We start from the raw sequence: 18,983 nt of genomic DNA, 5'->3' as shown, positions 1-18,983 counted from the left end.
CCCATCACATCCTCACGACGAATATAAACATTTAAAAGAAGTTTCACACACCCGTGACTGCATTACCCTGGCACTGCAGGCCGCCCCACCCTTCAGGACTGAACTCGCCCTGAGCTGGCGTTCGCCCTCACTTCCGCCAGGCCTGGATTGGCATCTTGACTTCCTGTTCTTATCTCGCGCGAGCTCATCTGTGGCGAGATGCATCCTGGGTGACTTGTTAGCGCGCGTGCCGATGACGAAGCGGAAGTGCCGGCCGGGAGGCGGGACCAGAGCCCAAAGGGGCTCGGGATTGCGGAAGTTCTGTGGGGAGGGTCGGGTGGCTGGCGGAGTCCGTCGTAGATTTACAGCTCCAGAGCCGAGGCTGCTGCTCGGGGTCTCAGAGCCACCGCATCCGGCGGAGCGCGACTGTGACCCGAGCGCGACTCGACGGTACCGCTGCCGGTGGTCCTCAGCCCGCGCTCCTCCGCAGGGACCCGCCTCGGAGCTCCACCATGGCGTCCACGAACACCAACCTCCAGGTACCTCGGCCCTCCTCAGCCTCTCTAAAGAGCCGGGCCGGGGGCGGTGCGGGGAGGGTGGGGGCGGGGAGCTGAGAACGGCCGCGCCCCTGTCCCGGACCCAGGCAGGCAGGGACCCTGCTGCGGAGAAAGGGGCGCTTCCCAAACGGGCTGGCCTTGCCGGCTCCCCTGCCTCACCGTCTGTCTGGGGGACTCTTGATTTGCTGGTGACATTGAAAAACAAACCAGCAGAGTTGGGCCGAACTGGTCAGATCTCTCCAATCAGGAAGAGCTCCAGTTTCTCTACCAGGAAGAAAGGAAATGTACAATTTTGGCAAAGCACTACTCTGGACAGTTTGGTATAGGGTCGTCTTGGTTTCTCATGCTGATAAATACAAAGCTCTTCCAGGTGTCTGGTGATTGTAAATACGAAAATAGCCCAAGAACCTGAGGTTAGAGCCACCCCCATGGATTCGTTAAGAATATGTTTTTATGTATGTTCTCCCAGATTGCATTATTTAAGACCGGGGAGTATTTTAATCTGTATCTTCACTTCCTGCCTTCACCGGAAAAAGAAAAAGTGTTTTGTATGTAAATTTTGGATTCCTAAGATAGCTAATGTTAGGAAAAGATTATTGCTCCTTCGTGGGACGGCATTCATTGGCAGATGTTTGCGGCACTGTCTGCCAACATGGGATTGTCAGTGGGATTGAATGTGCCTTGGTATCCAAGACTTCTAGCCCAGGAGGTTAGTTATTTGTCAGAGAGCAGAACGAAATACCCTCTAATCGATCTTTTAGTAGTTTCTCCAATAGTTACTTGTTGAGTGTTTGGTATAAGTAGCAATGATAATGTAAACGGAGAATAATTGATTGTGAAGAAATTCCACCTGAAGGAGGGCCCTTTAAACAGAGATCAGTACACACAAAGAATGGGTGGAGAGGCTTGACTGGTGCTCCTGTTGGGAAGTTCAGCCTAAAAGATTGTTAAAATGTTTGCTGTCTTTAGTAAACTCTAACTGCAAACATGGTTATTTCTGAGAATTGAGTTCACTGTTGATGTGTGTGTTTATCTTTTCTACCAAGTTTTTGCAAATTATTTTTTTGTAACCCTATTCAGAAAATGTTGTTTGGATTTAGTTTGGTTGGTTTGGGGGTTTAGGGGCTTTTTGTTGTTGGTAGTGGTGGTTTCAGCCGGCTTTTCTCCACCAGCCTTTTCAGCTTTCTAGCTGGGAAATTCAGATGGAGAACTGCTAAATGAGCAGCCTTCCCAAGGAACAAAGCAAAACATCTTTGTAGACACTTTGAACCTAGTGCAGGATGCAAAGAACTAAAACAAAAAATGGTTCCATAAGTACAGTAACAGGATTAGAGGTTAGTGTGGCTCAGCATCCAGGGAGGTGCAGCTCACTCTCCCAAGGACAAATGAGAAACGTTTCAGGGAGAGGTGGTTTGATCTCAGATAGAGTGAACTAGCTCCGGTCGTCTCAGTGTTGGATGTGATCTCATTGAATCCTCAGGACAGCTCTTCAAGCTGAATGCTACTCCAGTTTCACGGGATTAGAAACTTGAACTTCTCGATCCTATGGTGCTGAAAGACATGCAGCTAATTAGTGTGGAGGTTAGTTTTGATCCAGGTCTGTGTGCTTACAAGCATGTGGGGTTTTTTTCACTGCAAGATTCTGTTCTTTGAAGAAGAATGGTGAATGCTTTCCAGGTAGAAAAAAAATGCAGAAACATAATTTTTAAAAAAAGTAAAACAAAACAAAAAACATAGTAGAGAGATGGAGAAAACTCCAAGTAAAAGAACATGAAGTAAAACTCAAAGATGACCCAGTCCTAAATATTTGTTGTCCATATAAAACTGTTAAGATTTGGGGAATTGTGTGTGTGTGCGTGTGCGCGTGTGTGCAGAAAGCAACTAACAGAACACAGTGTAATCATTAGAAACATGTACAGGCAGTCATAGGAATCTAGACAAATTGGTTTTGGGGAGTGTGTTACACCAGGAGGGCCATACTAGCACTGAAGCCTTGAGAAGCTGGGGTTTTACAGGGGGACAATGTCAGGGTCCTTTGTATGTATGTCTTATGCCTTGGTTTGGGTTATACCAGCATGACAGGAACTCAGTGTGCAAGGAAGGAGCGAGAATTCCTAACAGTCACCAGGAGTTTGTGTGCATCTTATGTTGGGTCCTCATTCTGCTGTACGTGGATGAACAGTGGAGAGGCATTTTCATGCTTTTGTTTCAGAATCAAACTTTGATCTGCATACAGTAACGTCTGACTGGTAGCCAGTATGAATGAAAGGAGACCAGTTACAACACAGGGGTCTGTGTGGTGGAAGGTGGTGACTGGCCAAATTAGGGTGGTCCCTATTTTAAATACTCAAGAAAGGCTGGTGCAGAGAAAATTTTAAGAAAGAAAATAGTTCAGTCTGTGTCTTAAATTAAAAAGTGAGAGAGGAGAAATTAGAATCTGGGTTTTCTACAAACATTCTGGGCTGACTATTAGAATGGGTATAAGTTGGTTCTGAAGATAAAGACAAGCATGCATGGAGAGAAGAAAAAGAAATTGAGTTCTGAACTAAGTTTGAAATGTTTGTTGAGACAGCCAGATGGAAATGCCAAGTGAGCATTTCGTATATACGTGCTTGGGGACTGCACCAGCAGTAAGGATCTGGAAGTTCAGCAGAAAGGTGGTGGACACAGAGAGTCCCATCTTGGAGAATTTACAGAATGAGAAGAATATAGCATGTATTCTATAGCGTATCAGAGACACTGGAAAATAATCACAGCACAGTAAGTATCTGGTGGTGTAATAAAGACCAAGAAAGGAGATACTGTTCAGTATTTGTTACTAGTGCTGTGTCCTATAGAGAGGAAGTTGGATGAGCAAGTGCATTCACGGTCAAAAGACAGCATTTCAGGAATAGGAGCTAAAGAAACTCAAATGAACTTGGGGCTTTCTCTGGGACTTTGTTGTCGAGGTGCTAAGGTGGCAGCTAGAGAGAAGTCTAGGATCCCAAGAAAGCTGGTGTGTTATAATGGAATATTTTATCTATTGATCTGAGACAAAACTTAAACATGTTTTTCTTCAGGGGAGGCCCCAACCAAAAAGGGAAGGGCTGGGCAGAACAGTCCAGTGGTGTGTCACTAATGGAGTTAGTAAACATCAAAGGGTATGATGGAAACGGACTCTTGAGCATAGAGGAAAGTCAGCCTTTGCAGATGGGGTTGGAACGTCTTTGTCCGGATGCTATTTTCTAGGATGGATACTCCATGATCTACTCAGAAAAAGCGAATCTCGGATCTGGACCTTTGTACTTTATATTGATGGCTAGGACCTGACTGACCCTGGGGCAGTGAAGTCAACTCGGTCATATGCCAGCCCTATGCTGATGCATGAAAAAGTGAAGGCATAACCCCTGACTTTGTGAAGCTTTTCATCTAGTGAGGGAGACAGAGAGCAAAGAGACAGATAATTATAGCAACCAGGAACATTTTATTCGTAGGAATGATGTGGACATCGTGATCAAAATGGAATAAATTTGGAAATCAACTTCATAAAGATTGTCAGCCCTGAGTCCTTAAAAACATTCCATGTGGAGAGGGCATAAATAGAACCGAGGCTCAGACCAAATTCTGAGGGAGGGATGTCAGTCGCAGATGTCAGGGTACAAATCCTGAAGCCGAGCTGCTTGTGTGCTCTTGGAAATACCCAGAGAAGAGGGATTGTTGTTAGGGATGACAGGAATAACCAAAGAGCAGAAATGCCTGGAGTTTCCCCCTCATTGAGCAACTTAACCTTGCGCCCATCATTTACAGTGCCATTCTAGGCTCCAAGGCTCTCAGCAGAGAAGTCTGCCTTCATGGGATTACTGAGGAGGTTGCCTGTGAGTGCAAACAACAGCCGCTGCATCCATAGTGATGGGAGAAAAGCGGGAAAGAGAGCTGACAGAGGAATAGAACCCAGCCTGAGGTTAGAAGATTCAGGGAGCCTTTTCTGAGGGGTGGCCAGCTGAAGTAGGACTAGAATGATCCAGTACAGAGCTAGGGACTGTGGCATGCAAGGCCATATAGACCATGCTCCAGCGTTTATATTCTGCTGCTTGCAGCAAGGAGCCATCAAAGTGTGGCAAGAGCGGAAGCAGGCTGACTGCCCACACCTATGTGGGAGTCACAGCAAAAACGAGTGTGTTGGGGTGACATGGGGGAAATGCAAAGAACAGCTCCCTCTTCAGAGACATGCAGGACAGTTTCACGTGCAGGATGCCACCAAAACGCAGGGCCAAATGGGGCATTCATCACCGATCAGACTTTAAAGGATTCAACGTGCAAAACTGTTTTAGACTATGTATTCCATACACTGTTTGACACCAGATACCTAAATAAGCTAGGCATGGCGGAATGTATGTGTAATCCCAGCAACTCTGGAGTATAAGACTGGAGGATTGCTTGAGTGCATAAGTTTAAGACCAGCTTGAGCAGCATAGCAAAATCTTGTCTTAAGTGAGCATGTCATACTGGGCTTGTAGCAACCCACAATTGCCCACTGTGGGCTAAGTGACGGAAATGAGTGACTAAAGAAACATAGCATTTCACTATAATCTGCAGAAAATTTTGTCTGAATAAGGACAATATTTATTTCTGCCTTGTGGCCTAAGCACTAAGCCCTTAGAGTATGTGGTTGTGTGCGCTGTTTTCCTGAGCACCTGGTAACCATGTCTATGACTTTTACATTTATATCCTGCCTAGTTAAAACATGGGAAGACTTGCCCTCACATTCTCACCGTTTGACCTGTGAAGCATAAAACTAGTTCCTTTTTGTCAGTTCCAAAACATTATAAGAGAAATGTAGCCTCACCTGCGTCTCTACATCAGCACATGCTTTCAAGTCTAATGCTATTCCTGCATGTGAGTGGCTGTGGAGTTTTGAGTGATTTTCATATTATTTATGTTCTTATGTTTAGTGTAGCCTAAGAGGATTATTCATATATTCTCATTCCCCATTTGTTCTTATTTCTGTTAGATACAGTTTACTACCTAATTTAACCAAATTAGAATATTTTACTTTGATTTTTTATTATGGCTTTTGTGTGTGTGTGCGTGCCACACAAACATGTGCCTTAGGAAAGGTCAGAGGATGACTTTGAGGAATTTACTCTCATTTTCTATCGTATGGTTCCCAGGAATCAAACTCAAGTCATCAGTGTTGGTGTTAGGCACCCTTACCCACTATGCCAGCTCATCAGTTCCATGCCTACACCCCCCACCCATTGGAGTGTTTTAATAATTCATGCTTCTTTATTTTCATATGTCTGCAAATGTTTTACATTAGAATTTATTTTATGTGTATGGGAGTATTGCCTGTTTTGTGTCTGTGCTTCCTTTGTGTTATTAATGCCCATGAAGACTAGAAGAGGGCATTGGATTTCCTGAAAATGAAGTTACAGATGGTTGTGAGCTATGGATGGAGGTTCTGGGAACTGAATGCTGGTTCTCTAGAAGAGCAGCCAGTGTTTTAATGCCCCCCCCATGTTTCTCCAGCCCCTAAATTACAAAGCTTCGTCAGTGTTATTTTGACCTAATGTGCCATTGTAAGAAGTGTGAAGTATTCAGTGTACCCTTCCCCTAGTTGCATGTTGTAAACTAGTACAGTCAGGATATTGATGTTGACACATTGAGTAGCTCTTACTCATTCCTTACTTTGACGTGTGCTTCCGCTTCTGTCAGGACAGTTTTAGGCTCTAAACTGATCATGTGGCCAGCATATAAGCAGGCGCAGCACTTTAGAGCAGCTCTGTGGGGACCCTCATGCTGCTCTCATTTTCACTCCATTCTCTCCTTCACTCACATTCCAGTTCCCTGGCAGAATTCATTCCTGCTCATCTCAGATTTTGACATTTTGAGAACATTATTTAAATTGAGTCATTAATACGGAACCAGTAGCATTGGCTTTTTGTTTTTTGAGACAGGTTTTCTATGTGTTGTTTTGGAGCCTGTCCTGGAACTAGTTCTCATAGACCAGGCTGGCTTCGAACTCACAGAGATCCGCCTGCCTCTGCCTCCCGAGGTCTGGGATTAAAAAAGTGTGTCACCACTGCCCGGCAGTATTGGCTTTTTGCAGTAAACATAATAGCCTCACGATTCATTCAAATCTTATATAGCAACAGTTCATCGCTTCTTATTGCTGCCTAGTGTTCCATAGTATTTTTATATAACTGTTTAGCCATGATACCATTGAAGGCTATCTGGAACATTTACTCATATGCAGTCTTTTTTGTGAACACAAATCTTCTTTTCTTTGGGCGATTCTCTAAGAGTGTAGTTTCTTGTTTATATATTGGCTAAATACTTTGTTCTGTAAATAAAAGCCAGTTTTTCAGAATTTCTAAACCATTATATATGCTCAGCATCCCTTCCAGCATTGATGTTGTGTTTGTTTTTACTTTTAGCCATTGTGATAGATGTTTGGTCTTTTTCATTGCGGTTTTAATTTGCATTGTTCAAATGTCTAATGATGGTATGCCGTTTACAGTCTCATTGGCGAAATTATGTTTCCCCATTAACTAATTGGATTATTTTTCAAGCTCATGCTACACTGTTTTGGGACAGCTTACAAGAATAGTTCGTTCTCTTCTACTGTGTGGGTCTCTCAAATCAACCAAGTTTGGTAGCAGGACCCCTTATTTCCTGAGCCGTCTCACTGGCCTGTTAAGATTCTTTTTGAACTGTTATATCTTCAGGATCCCTTTGTGCATTCTACTAGATGTTTCTTTGTCAGATGTTTCACAGTATTTCATCCAGTCTGTACTGTCTTTTCATCATTTAGTAGAATCTTTTAGAAAACAAATGTTAAATTATACGTTTGATGTTAACATCTTTTTATTTTATACACTCTTTTTGATGTTAAATATAAGAATTTTTCTTGTTTTTTTTTCCAATAAGTTTTATGTTTAAGTCTCTGCTCATTTTGAGTTAGCTTTTCGAGACAAATGGGATTTAAGTTAATATTCCTCTTTGTTCCCGCATAGCTGTCCACTTGCTACAATGCCATTTTAAAAGCCTACTTTCCTGTTGTTGACTTGGTTCTGCATGACTTTAAATATTCCTTGGCTGTGTTTGTATTTCTGAGAAGGTCTTCCTTTTTAAATCTTTATGGTAGTTCCCATCATAGATGTGAAAAGGTAGAAAATGAATCTTTGTCAAATCATCAGAAAAGGCCCATCAGAAATACTTTTCATGTCATTGTTTTAATGCTCTTTTAATATTTTTTGATGTGACACTATTTTGGTTTAGTTTTCATGGCAGGATTTCTCTGTGTAGCCCTGGCTGTTCTAGCGTGCTCTGTGGACCAAGCTGGCGTTGAACTCAGAGATCCGCCTGCCTCTATCTCCTTAGTGCTAGGACTAAAGGCGTGCGCTGCCACGGGCCAGCGCTGGTCGTTTTTGTTTTGTTTTGTTTTGTTTTTTGTTGTTGTTTTTAAATGTTTTTGCTCAGTATAGTTTTGGAAACTTTTCAGAGTCTTGATATCTCATTGTTCCATGGGGGTTTTATCTCTGTGCATTATGTTTCTGCTTTAGGAAGCAGCACTAGGCATTTTCAAATTCTTTAAATTTATTTTATGTGTATGGGTGTTCTGTCTATTTGTGTATCTGTGTACCTGTGTGTGCCTGGTGCCCACGGAGACCAGAAGAGGTCTGATTCTCTAAATTGGAGTTACAGACATTTGTGATCAGACATGTGGGTGCTAAGAATTGAACCCTGGTCACCTAGAAGACTAGCCAGTGCCCTTAACCTCTGAGCCATGTCTCCAGTCCAGCAGTTACTTAATTTTGAGAATTTCCCTAACCACTCCTTTTTGATTAAATCTCTCTGCCTCCACCATTATGTGTGTTGGGGGGGGGGGGCATTGTTTGCTTCAAACTTAAGATTTATGCTTCCATATTAAGTTTATTATTTTGCCTCCCTCAAACAGAAAGCAATAGATCTTGCAAGCAAAGCAGCCCAGGAAGACAAGGCTGGGAACTATGAGGAAGCTCTTCAGCTCTACCAGCATGCTGTTCAGTATTTTCTCCATGTGGTTAAGTGTAAGGCTGCTTTATTTTATTTAAACCTGTGCACTAAAAGGGAAAAAAATGTTACATGTATAAAAATCCAAATCCAAAGCCAAGAGAATTTAAAGATCTAAGGCCACCAAATAAAAATAAAGTCCCCTTTCTCCTGACTTTTAAGTCCTGCTCACACAGGTGACAGCTGTTATAGTTGTTACTTCATACAACCAGTGTCTTTTTGTGTATTCAGTGGAGAAACCCTTGTTTTATAGATAACCTATACAGATCACATGATTTGAGCTTAATCATTGCCTGAGCATATGCTGGAAATGATTTTGTTGTAAAAATAAATTGGGAGATACTAAGTGTATCTTACAGATGCTCTATTCTGGGAACTGGAGATTCAGCACTGAGAAACAAGTGCATGAAAACCTGTAAGGTCCATCACTAATCCTACACTCAGTGTTTTGGGTTGTTTTAATTTGTACTTTCCCATTTAAGTGGAAGGGAGGGGTTATGCTAAAGAAAAACTGAAAATGAAATAGAACACATAAGAGACATGAGGATAATACTATGCATTGTCTATATTGTTCAAGTCCACATTTCAAAATAGCCTGATAGAGGCCGTTATGTAATACAGTTACCATGTTGTTGGTCCACATAATGTGTGTGATTTCTGTTACTTAGTGTACTTTGAAATAAAGCGGACAAAGATGTTAATGAGGTTATTACTGCTTTACTTCTGGTTATCTTTTATATCTTAAAACTTTTATTCACTTGTATTAATTTTATTTATCAACATACGCGTGCAGTGAACAGAGAGCAAACCAGCTCCTGGTTTTCTAACTCCACCTTCCAGCCTTTAGTGATCTCCATGCAGAGTTGTGTGTCGTCTCTCTTATGATTGGTTCTGTGGAAGACAGACAGCTTTCAGCTATCAGAAAACTGTAAGGGAAGAATTTGAAATGTATAGACTGTTAAATACTTTGCTACTATAGAACATTAACTTAAAATATCTACCGTTTTGCTCTGAGGTTTTTTGTTTGTTTTTAAATTCACACTGTTGGCCTCCAGCCCTGAACAGGAAGGAACAGAAAGGGGGTGATAATCATTGGATACAATGAGTAAGAGATGGAGTTCCTAGTTAAAAGAGTATCTCTAAGTGTGAACCTTTCTCCATTGAGTACTATTATTAGCCGCTTTTCTGATGTCCTGATAGAATACCCTGGGGGAAAACAAGTTAGGAATTCCTGAGAGACTTCATTCTGCTTTACACACAGTTCCAGAGGGAATCCTGCTTATCACAGGAAAGGTGTGGCAGCATGGGTGTGGCCAGTCTGGGAGTCAGGAAGCTGACTGATCACAGACCTTCAACACAGAGGAAACTAGACAACACAAAGCAGAGCTAGATCCTAAAACCTTAAGTCCACCCCGGTGACACAGTTCCTCTAGCAAGGCCCTACCTCCGAAATGTTCCATAACCTTCCTAGGCAGCACCAGCCACTGGGGTCCAAGTGTTTGGATACCTGAGCCTGTGGGGAACCACAACAAATGCTAATGAAATAGTTTCTCATTCCCTTCACAGATGAAGCACAAGGCGATAAAGCCAAGCAGAGTATCAGGGCCAAGTGTACCGAATATCTTGATAGAGCAGAAAAACTGAAGGAATATCTGAAGAAAAAAGAGAAGAAACCACAGAAGCCTGTGAAAGAGGAACAGTCAAGTCCAGTTGATGAGAAGGGGTATGTATTCTCAAGTGTTAGGTTTTATATCTCATAACCTTTTATTTGTGTCATGGGTTTCTTTGAATAAGCCAGGTATTTTTCAACCATGAGTCATAGTCCAGAAGGGGCTTGTTGCCTATTTCAGTCATTAAGTTTTATTGAGACACAGCCTTGCACATCTGTTTATATACCGTCATCTTAGGCAGCTCTTGTACTGTAACAGCAGAGTTGAGTGGTTACAGTAGAGATTGTATGGCCACAAAACCTGAAGTAGTACATCAAGCCTTTCAAAGACCAAAGTTTGCCAGTGTGTGCTTACTGCTTTTTATACCTCCCTGACTGTTTTTGAGTAACTGAGAAAATACTGTGGGCATGGCACTAATACACCCCTGTCAGTTCAAGTGATCTATGAATTAAGTCTGACCCTCTGGACAAAATGAACACAAATTCCAATAATGTCATTAATTTTTATTTATGCAAAGTTTTTAAATGTGGATTTGCACTGTGTCATTGTAAAGAAGGCAACAGCACAATTTTTTAAAAACTGAGCTCCAGTTTTTCACTGTCTTCCTAGATGCATGAGGTGTCACAAATATAAAGAGCATTTACTGCACTTCAGTGCAGCATTCCCAGCTCTCCTCAGCAGGGAGTGTATACTCTAGCGTGATTTGTTTTCACTGGTTCTATGAATGAGTGTCAATGTGGTTCCAGATGACATACTAGAAAAATGACATTGTGGGTTGATGTGGCCAACTGGATTTGAAGCACTGAGAATCTGGTGAACTCTGGAGCCTATGATGCCCACAGTTTATGTTCTGCAGGGTACAGGTTTCTTGGATGATGCCCAAGGTCATGAGGGAATAAGGGATGGAGCCCAATAGGCAGTGCTCCCCTCCCATGTTTACTCATGATGAAATTTTTTAATATTTATTTATTTATTTATTTATTAATTATACAATATTCTGTCAGTGTATATGCCTGCAGGCCAGAAGAGAGCACCAGACCCCATTACAGATGGTTGTGAGCCACCATGTGGTTGCTGGGAATTGAACTCAGAACCTTTGGAAGAGCAGGCAATGCTCCTAACCTCTGAGCATCTCTCCAGCCCCATGATGAAATTTTGCCTCTTTATTAGGCATTGCCAAATTTAAGGACAGGAGAAGAATAAAATTTACAGTTGACTGCCTTAACCTGTGTGGCAGAGTTTGAAGAATATGATAAGCTCAGAGTATTATGTTCCTTGTTGAGACATGGTTAGGAAACAGTTTCTGTGGCACACCAAGAGCAGTTTATGCCCTGAAATAGTACAGTAGTTCCCAACATGAGGTGCACAATTCATCATGAGCATATAGCTCACAGATTTCTGCCAGCCAGCGACTTTGATTGTCCCTGTCTACTGGGACACATGCTGTGTTAGTGAGGGCCTGTAACCACCTGCTCTGCAATGGCTGCCTGACAGGGAGAGTCAGTCTTTCTTCCCTGCTAAATAACAGTCTTGGTTACAAGTAGCAGGAGTCACTTTGGCTGGTTATATTTTATAAGGGATTACCTTACAGAATTTTGAGGACAGAAAATAAACCTTGAGTTCCCATCATTAAGAAAACTACCCAGGATACCATATGGGGACATAGAATGAATTCATCCCTGTGGGATTTTATGTTCAAGTAGAGATCTTATTGCTGCCACCTCCTCCACCAAATATTCCTAGGGCTCAGAAATACACAACAAGACCTCTGCCTCAGTTTCCACAGGACAAACCAATGGTCTTCCCTGAAGATATGTTCTTCATGTAAGCAGCCCTCACCTTGGCGGATTTCAAGTCTGATGAGAATAAAGGTTGTCTGCAAGGAAACTTAGGAAACACAGTTGGTTTTCAGTGGTTTTTACAGCACGAGAATCTTGAATAGGAGACTGGGCTATCGGACTCAGCTCATGGAGTTACTTCATCCATAACCCTGCCATTCTACAGATAATCAAGGCTTTCCCACCCTGGCACAAGTCCTATCAAGTTTTTTAAATCCTCTTTGTATCTCTCTTTGTCTTTTTTGTTTGTTTGATTGTTTTGCTTTGAGACAGGGTTTCTCTGTAGCTTTGGAGACTGTCCTGGAACTAGCTCTTGTAGACCAGGCTGGTCTCGAACTCACAGAGATCCAACTTTTCTTCTCTGTGTCACTTTATCACTCAACATTGTATCAGAAACATTTTTCCATTAATTGTTTTTACAAAATTGTTTTCAGAGGCTATAACGTATTCTGTCATAAGGCTCATCTCTATAACTGAACATAGATTCTTTTTTCTCAGTGTACTGTAGATGTAACTGCCCTTGTAGTGAAAATTTAAAATTATCTCTTCAATATAAATCCCTAGATGTGAAATAGTGCTGTTCTAGTTTGTTTCTCTGTTGCTGTGCCAAATACCACGAGCTAAAGCAATATGGGGAGAAGGGGTTTAATGTAGGTAAAGGGTATAGTCTGCTGCCAAGGGAAGCAGGAGCTTGAAACAGAGACTAATGGAGGGATGCTGCTTACTGATGGAGGATGTTGTCCCTTGCTTGCTTAGTTATTTTTCTTGTATAGCCCAAGCTCACCCGCCCACAGAGGCACTGCCTATAGTGGGCTGGGCCCTCCTACATCAATTAGTAGTAATCAAGGTAGCGTCATATACATGTGCCCACTGTCCAGTATGGTGGAGTGGAGGCAATTCCTCAGTGAGATTCCTTCCTGGGTAGGCTAGGTTTGTGTCAAGTTGGCAAAAGCATGAGTGGGTTGGCCTTTTTCTTGGCATTCAGAAAATACTCACCAGCAAGCTTTATCTGTTGGGGGACCTTAGGCTAAGGGTTATAGTGTAGATAAATGTGTGTTGTACCTTTTCTTCCTAGCAGCGAGTCTTGTTATATTTGATTCTGACAGTTTTTTCTATAGTTGCATATAACTTTCCAAACCCTTCATTGAATAGTGTGGGCATACAACCTGCAGGTACATACATGCATGGGTGTGTGTTATGAGGTGGAGGTGTATCTGACTTCATCCTGGTTTTGTCCATTTCCAGTGCATAGTTTTCTATTGATTATCTGCCTGCTTCCTGTTTTAATATATTCTTAAAAGCATCATTTGAAACGTTTAGAGTAATGTTTAATGTCAGTGTCTTTCCTTCACTGTTGCATTGTTTATTGCAGTGAGTGATCTTGTGCATGTATTCATTTCTTTTCATCAGGAATGAAAGTGATGGAGAAGCAGAGTCTGATGACCCTGAGAAAAAGAAACTACAGAATCAACTTCAAGGTTACTCTGGATTTCATTCTTAAATTTACTTATTGAAAAGAATCATGGATTGTCTGCTTGAATTGCTTAGTTTCCCTTTATTTCATTGAGTTTCAAAAAATGGCTTTGGTTGCTCATGGATCACATACTGGCTTGGTTCCAGGCTAGGGTTTACTCTCAAGGCTTTCTAATCTTGTGTTGTTTTTAACGGGGTTTTAAAAATATGGTTTGTTTATCTACCTTTAAAAGTTGCTTTTTCATTCGTTTTCCCTTGTAAAGTAAGTAGCAATGACACTGTTAATACACCGCAAGGCCCAAGGGCCTGAATGATTAGGAACTACACTGATTCTGCTGCCATGACTGCGCTTGATGTGTGCTCCATTTTCTCTCTGTTCTTCTCTTCACTTTCCAGTGTTGACAGATATGTTCATCTCTTTTATCTGCTACACACGGCAAGGCTCTTTGATTCTGCTGTCCTGGAGTACAGTGGCATACTGGCGTGTCCGCTATTATAGATCTCACTTCCACTCTGAGGTCTGCCACGTAAAAGCATTCAGATTTGGGGCAATTTTCCCAATCTCTCAGAATCTGAGTCCCCATCTTGAAAGTGGTCATTTCTTTCAGGGAAAGGAAAGCAAGATAATGCATAAAGATCTTAATAAATTCTAGAGGTTTGATTAATGTTAACTCAGCATATCTAAAATGGCATCTACTTAATTGTTAGTTTCTTTAACTGCTGAGATATGATTGCATTTTTGTATGTTTTCAAATAAAAGGCTCAGTCAGTAGTAGTAAGTATTTGTACCTTTGAGTCTTACCTAACAAAATATTTAACAAAAAGATTCCCATTTTGTAGGCGTGGTTTGGTTACTGGATAGTGAAACTGTGTGTGTGTGTGTGTGTGTGTGTGTGTGTGTGTGAGAGAGAGAGAGAGAGAGAGAGAGAGAGAGAGAGAGAGAGAGAGAGAGAGAGAATGAGAGCTCTTAGACCTCTAACCTCTAACATTGCTATACTACTTCCTTCATTTTGGTAATATTTCCGTTTTACCCACCTCACTGGAATATGTAAAAGAATACTATAAACCTAGTATGTTGAAAACTGTATAATTATGATAGAAGCAGAGGTTTTTTCATTTTTAGATTTATTCTTTTATTTTTATCTGTGTGTCTCTCTGTGTGTGTGGATGCCCATAAAGGCCAGAAGAGGGTGTCACATCTCCCTGGAGTTGGTAGTACCAGTAGTTGTAAATTGCATGGTGTGGGTTCTGGGATCCAAACTTGATTTCTCTGGAAGAACAGTGTGCACTCTTAACCACTGAGCCATTCCTCCAGCCCTAACAATAGCGTTGTTTTTGTTGTTGGTTGGTTTGGCTTTTATTTATATGCCAAGAACTTTTGTAGCAGATTTGTGCAGCCGCCAGGGAAGGTTGAGTTACCCTGCTGTGCTGCACTGCCTGAAGTGGCAGGACACTCACTGTCCAGACTGCCCATTGATCTGTATTAGGTAGACTTCTGAGTTAGAAGGCAAAGAGCTGTTTGCCCTGCGCATTCCCGTACCCCAAGTGAAAGGTACACCATATATTTGGTTTTGAAAATTAAGAGTTTTTAACAGATGTTTGTAAATTCCTATCAATTCTAAGTCCTAAAACAACATTTCAATGTAGAAACCTTTGTAGTCTCAGAATGAAATAGAGTAGAGCTTTAGCCTTTCCTGTGAGGGCTTTATCTGCCTTTTTCTTTCTTTTTTAAAGACTTGTCTCACATAGCCCAGACTAGCCTTAAATTTTTGTAAGTGAAAATGACCTGGAATTTCTGATCTTTCTGCCTCCATCTCCCTCCCATGTCCTGGAATTAGAGATATGTGCCACCATGCCTAGCTTTTGTCCATTTTTTTTTTTAATTTAATGGTTGCTAATAGATTAGTATCTTTATTTATTACAACTGGGAAGATAGTTCTGTCAGTAAAATGCTTGCCACGTAAGCATGAGAGTCTGAGTTCCGACCACCAGAACTCACCCTAAAACCAGACAAAGCAGCATACATCCACAATCCTAGTGCTGGGAGGTGAAGCTAGGTAGATTGCTCGGGTATGCTGGCCTGCCAGCCCAGCGTGCCAGGTGAGCTCTGGGCCACTGAGCTCTGTCTCCTGAACAAGGAGTGAACCTGAAGTTGTCCTCTGACCTCCATACAAGACACACATGTGACTGCACGCCTACACACACAGTCATTATTTTAATTTTTTATTCCTGAAATAATATTTTAGTATCTTACTTGTGTTTTAGATTATGGTATTTAATATATGATTATGAGAATTAAAATGGATTATGGCGTGAATTGTCTGTTAGTTATTTTGCTAGCTAATTCAGAAAGTTGTACGGTTAAATGTCCATTTGATTTTAATTTTTTGAACTTATTTTGTGTGTGCATGTTGTGCGCCACAACACATGTGTGAAGGCAGAGATAACTTTCAGGAATCAGTTTTGTCCTTCCATCATGTCATTTCAGGGAATCAAACTTGGATGCCTTTATCTGCTGAGCCATCTTACCAGCCCCAAATAATATTTAAATATAATATACAGTGCAATAAGAAAAATGGTGCATTTATATTCTTGGCAGTACAGTCAATTTATATTTTTCAGTAATCTTACCTTGCCTTTTTAGGTTTTTTTGTTTGTTTGTTTGTTTGTTTTGTTTTGTTTTTTGTTTTTTTTTTATAATTTCTTTTGATTTTTTTTAAGATTTATTTATTTATTATGTGTACAGTATTCTCAGTATTCTGTCTGCATGTATGCCTGCGGCCAGAAGAGGGCACCAGATATCATTACAGATGGCTGTGAGCCACCATGTGGTTGCTGGAAATCGAACTCAGGACCTTTGGAAGAGCAGGCGGTGCTCTTAACCACTGAGCCATCTCTCCAGCCCCCTGTTTGTTTTGTTTTGAGACAGAGTTTCTCTCTGTAACAGCCCTGACTGTCCAGGAATCAGTTCTTGTAGACCAGGCTGGCCTCGAACTCACAGAGATCTGCCTGTCTCTGCCTCCCAAGTGCTGTGACTAAAGGCATGCGCCACCTCCACCTTTTTAGTTTTATGAACCATTAAGTTTTGGTACTTAATCTTTCACAACTAAATATTGAAAAGTCACCTTTAAACTTTAATAAAAATATTAGTTAAATATGGAAATAAGCTGAGCATGGTGTTACATGCCTTTTATCCTGTAGCTCTTGAAAGGCTAAGGCGGACAGATCTCTGTGAGTTTCATGGCCAGCGTGAGTGGATATATTATGCCTGCTTGGTGCAAGAGGGTAGGATGTGTGTGTGTGTGTGTGTGTGTGTGTGTGTGTGTGTGTGTAAATGCATGTTCCTGTGTGTTAGAACTCATAGCATGTTGGGAAGGGTATATGTATATGTGTATTTGTAGAAGCCAGTGATTGTTGTGTTCTTGAGCATTCTCTGCCTTATGTGTTGAGGCAGAGTCTCAGCTGAACCCAGAGTTCACTGATTCAGCTAGTCTAGTTGGCCAGCTCATTCCAGAGATCTTCTCTATCCCCCACATGAAGGAATCACGTTCAGGCACACATGGATGCTGGGAATCCTAGCTCCAGTTCTCAACACTTGTTTGGCAAGCCCTTTACCAACTGAATTGTTCTAGCTTCTCGTGGTGTTAGATTAAATGAAAATCTTGCATTAGCCAGATGATATACATGGAGAAAGAGAACTTACCTTCTTTTTTTTTTTTTTTTTTTTTGGTTTTTCGAGACAGGGTTTCTCTGTGGCTTTGGAGCCTGTCCTGTTACTAGCTCTGTAGACCAGGCTGGTCTCGAACTCACAGAGATCCGCCTGCCTCTGCCTCCCGAGTGCTGGGATTAAAGGCGTGTGCCACCACCGCCCGGCTACTTACCTTCATTTAATAAATGAAGCCCTATCATGTGGTATAGATTTTTTTTGATGTTACCGATGTTAGTGGAACCTATATAATGCACATTGACTTTCTTGTATCACACTGAACTATTATGAAGCAAAATTTACTTTTATTCAATTTTAGCCTAGTAATTAAAGATTTTTGTACTTTGGAAAAGTTACTAAGTATAGGCTTAGATGCGTAGGTAGTAATTTTAACAATAAGAAATTGGGTTTAAAAGTATTTCATGATAGGTGATTCATGTATATGAAGGTGTCTGTTCTGTTTGAACAACTACCTGCCATCTTTTTTTGTGTATATTCGTGTGTGTGTGTGTGTGTGTGTGTGTGTGTGTGTGTGTGTGTGTGTGTGTAGGCCAGAGGTTGACCTCAAGTGCCATCCTAGATCATTCTTCCTTAGTTTTTGCAACAAGCTGTTACTAAACCTGGAGCTCATCTGGTGGGCAGTGAACCCATGGATCTCCCTGTGTCTGCACTCCACATCCCAAGAGCTGGAGTTACAGACATGAGTGCTGGGGACATGGTGTGGACTTGGATGACTGAGCCATTTTCCAGCAGAGTGGCTACTTCTCATCTTTTTAGACTGTTTCATGATTTAAAGTAAAGCAGTTCCTGTGTACTAGAAAGTTGAAAAGGCTTTTCATGAAAACAGCTAGAGGTTTCTTCAAATAATTACAGGATATTTTTCTTGGACTCTTACTGGAACAGTTTCTGTAGTTTTTTTAATGCACTACTCTGAGAAACTAAAGCACTCCTTTAAGTAACTTTGTTAATTGCTTTTTTTTTTTAATGGTCCTGTTTAAAAGCCAGATAGACAGTTTTGCAAATCTCAAGAAATTGCAGGTCTTTAAGGGCATGCTTGTCTTTTCCATTATCTCTCTCTTGTTTCCATTCCTTCTGTCTTTCCTCTTATTTTGTCTCCTGTCTTTCTATTTTTAGCTAAAATCACTGAAGCATATTCTCTCTGGTATTCTAACGGAGAGTGTTAGTTAACAAGAGAAATAGTAAGCTAGTCCCACTGGATGAGTCCATTGATGTCCAGAGCCCACACAGTTCTCATACTCAGTGTCACCTGATCCATGTGCTAACCCATCTGTGTGGTTTGGCCAGGTAGTTCTATTTTCATTTCACTAATAAGGGAGCAGAAATTTAGGCATTGAGTCCTGTCCATAGCTGCCTAGCAAAATACCTAAGTTCTTGCCTCCTGGTGATTTCTAACAATTTCTTCATGACACTACTTCACAGAGAGTCATAGTACTGAAAACATTGAAGTTTACAGTGTACTTTTTAAATGTTGCTTTCTAACTTTGCTGCACTAGTCTTTCTCAATTTAAAGATGACCCATTATTTTGTAGGTGCCATTGTTATAGAGCGACCAAATGTAAAATGGAGTGATGTTGCTGGTCTTGAAGGAGCCAAAGAAGCACTTAAAGAGGCTGTGATTCTGCCTATTAAATTTCCTCATCTATTTACAGGTAAAATGGCTTCTAACAGTTTTTTTTTTTTTTTTTTTTTTTTTTTTTTTTTTTTT

The 18,983-nt window shown here is 41.3% G+C and overlaps 1 protein-coding gene across 1 annotated transcript in view; it reads left to right on the top strand.

The window, feature by feature from the left end:
* The first annotated feature begins 404 nt into the window (after positions 1 to 404).
* The window catches only part of Vps4b (vacuolar protein sorting 4 homolog B), a 32,453-nt gene continuing 13,874 nt past the window's right edge, over positions 405 to 18,983 (top strand). The window contains exons 1-5 of the mRNA XM_005348294.2: positions 405 to 518; positions 8,476 to 8,587; positions 10,137 to 10,293; positions 13,489 to 13,556; positions 18,808 to 18,927. Coding sequence (XP_005348351.1) covers positions 492 to 518; positions 8,476 to 8,587; positions 10,137 to 10,293; positions 13,489 to 13,556; positions 18,808 to 18,927 — 484 coding nt within the window. The 5' untranslated portion in view covers positions 405 to 491. The remainder of the gene's footprint in view (positions 519 to 8,475; positions 8,588 to 10,136; positions 10,294 to 13,488; positions 13,557 to 18,807; positions 18,928 to 18,983) is intronic.

The sequence above is a fragment of the Microtus ochrogaster genome, chromosome 6, assembly GCF_000317375.1.
Source record: "Microtus ochrogaster isolate Prairie Vole_2 chromosome 6, MicOch1.0, whole genome shotgun sequence".
In the NCBI taxonomy this organism is placed as follows: domain Eukaryota; kingdom Metazoa; phylum Chordata; class Mammalia; order Rodentia; family Cricetidae; genus Microtus; species Microtus ochrogaster.
Note: the sequence above shows the minus strand (reverse complement) of the source record. Positions and strands in the feature narration are given on the sequence as shown.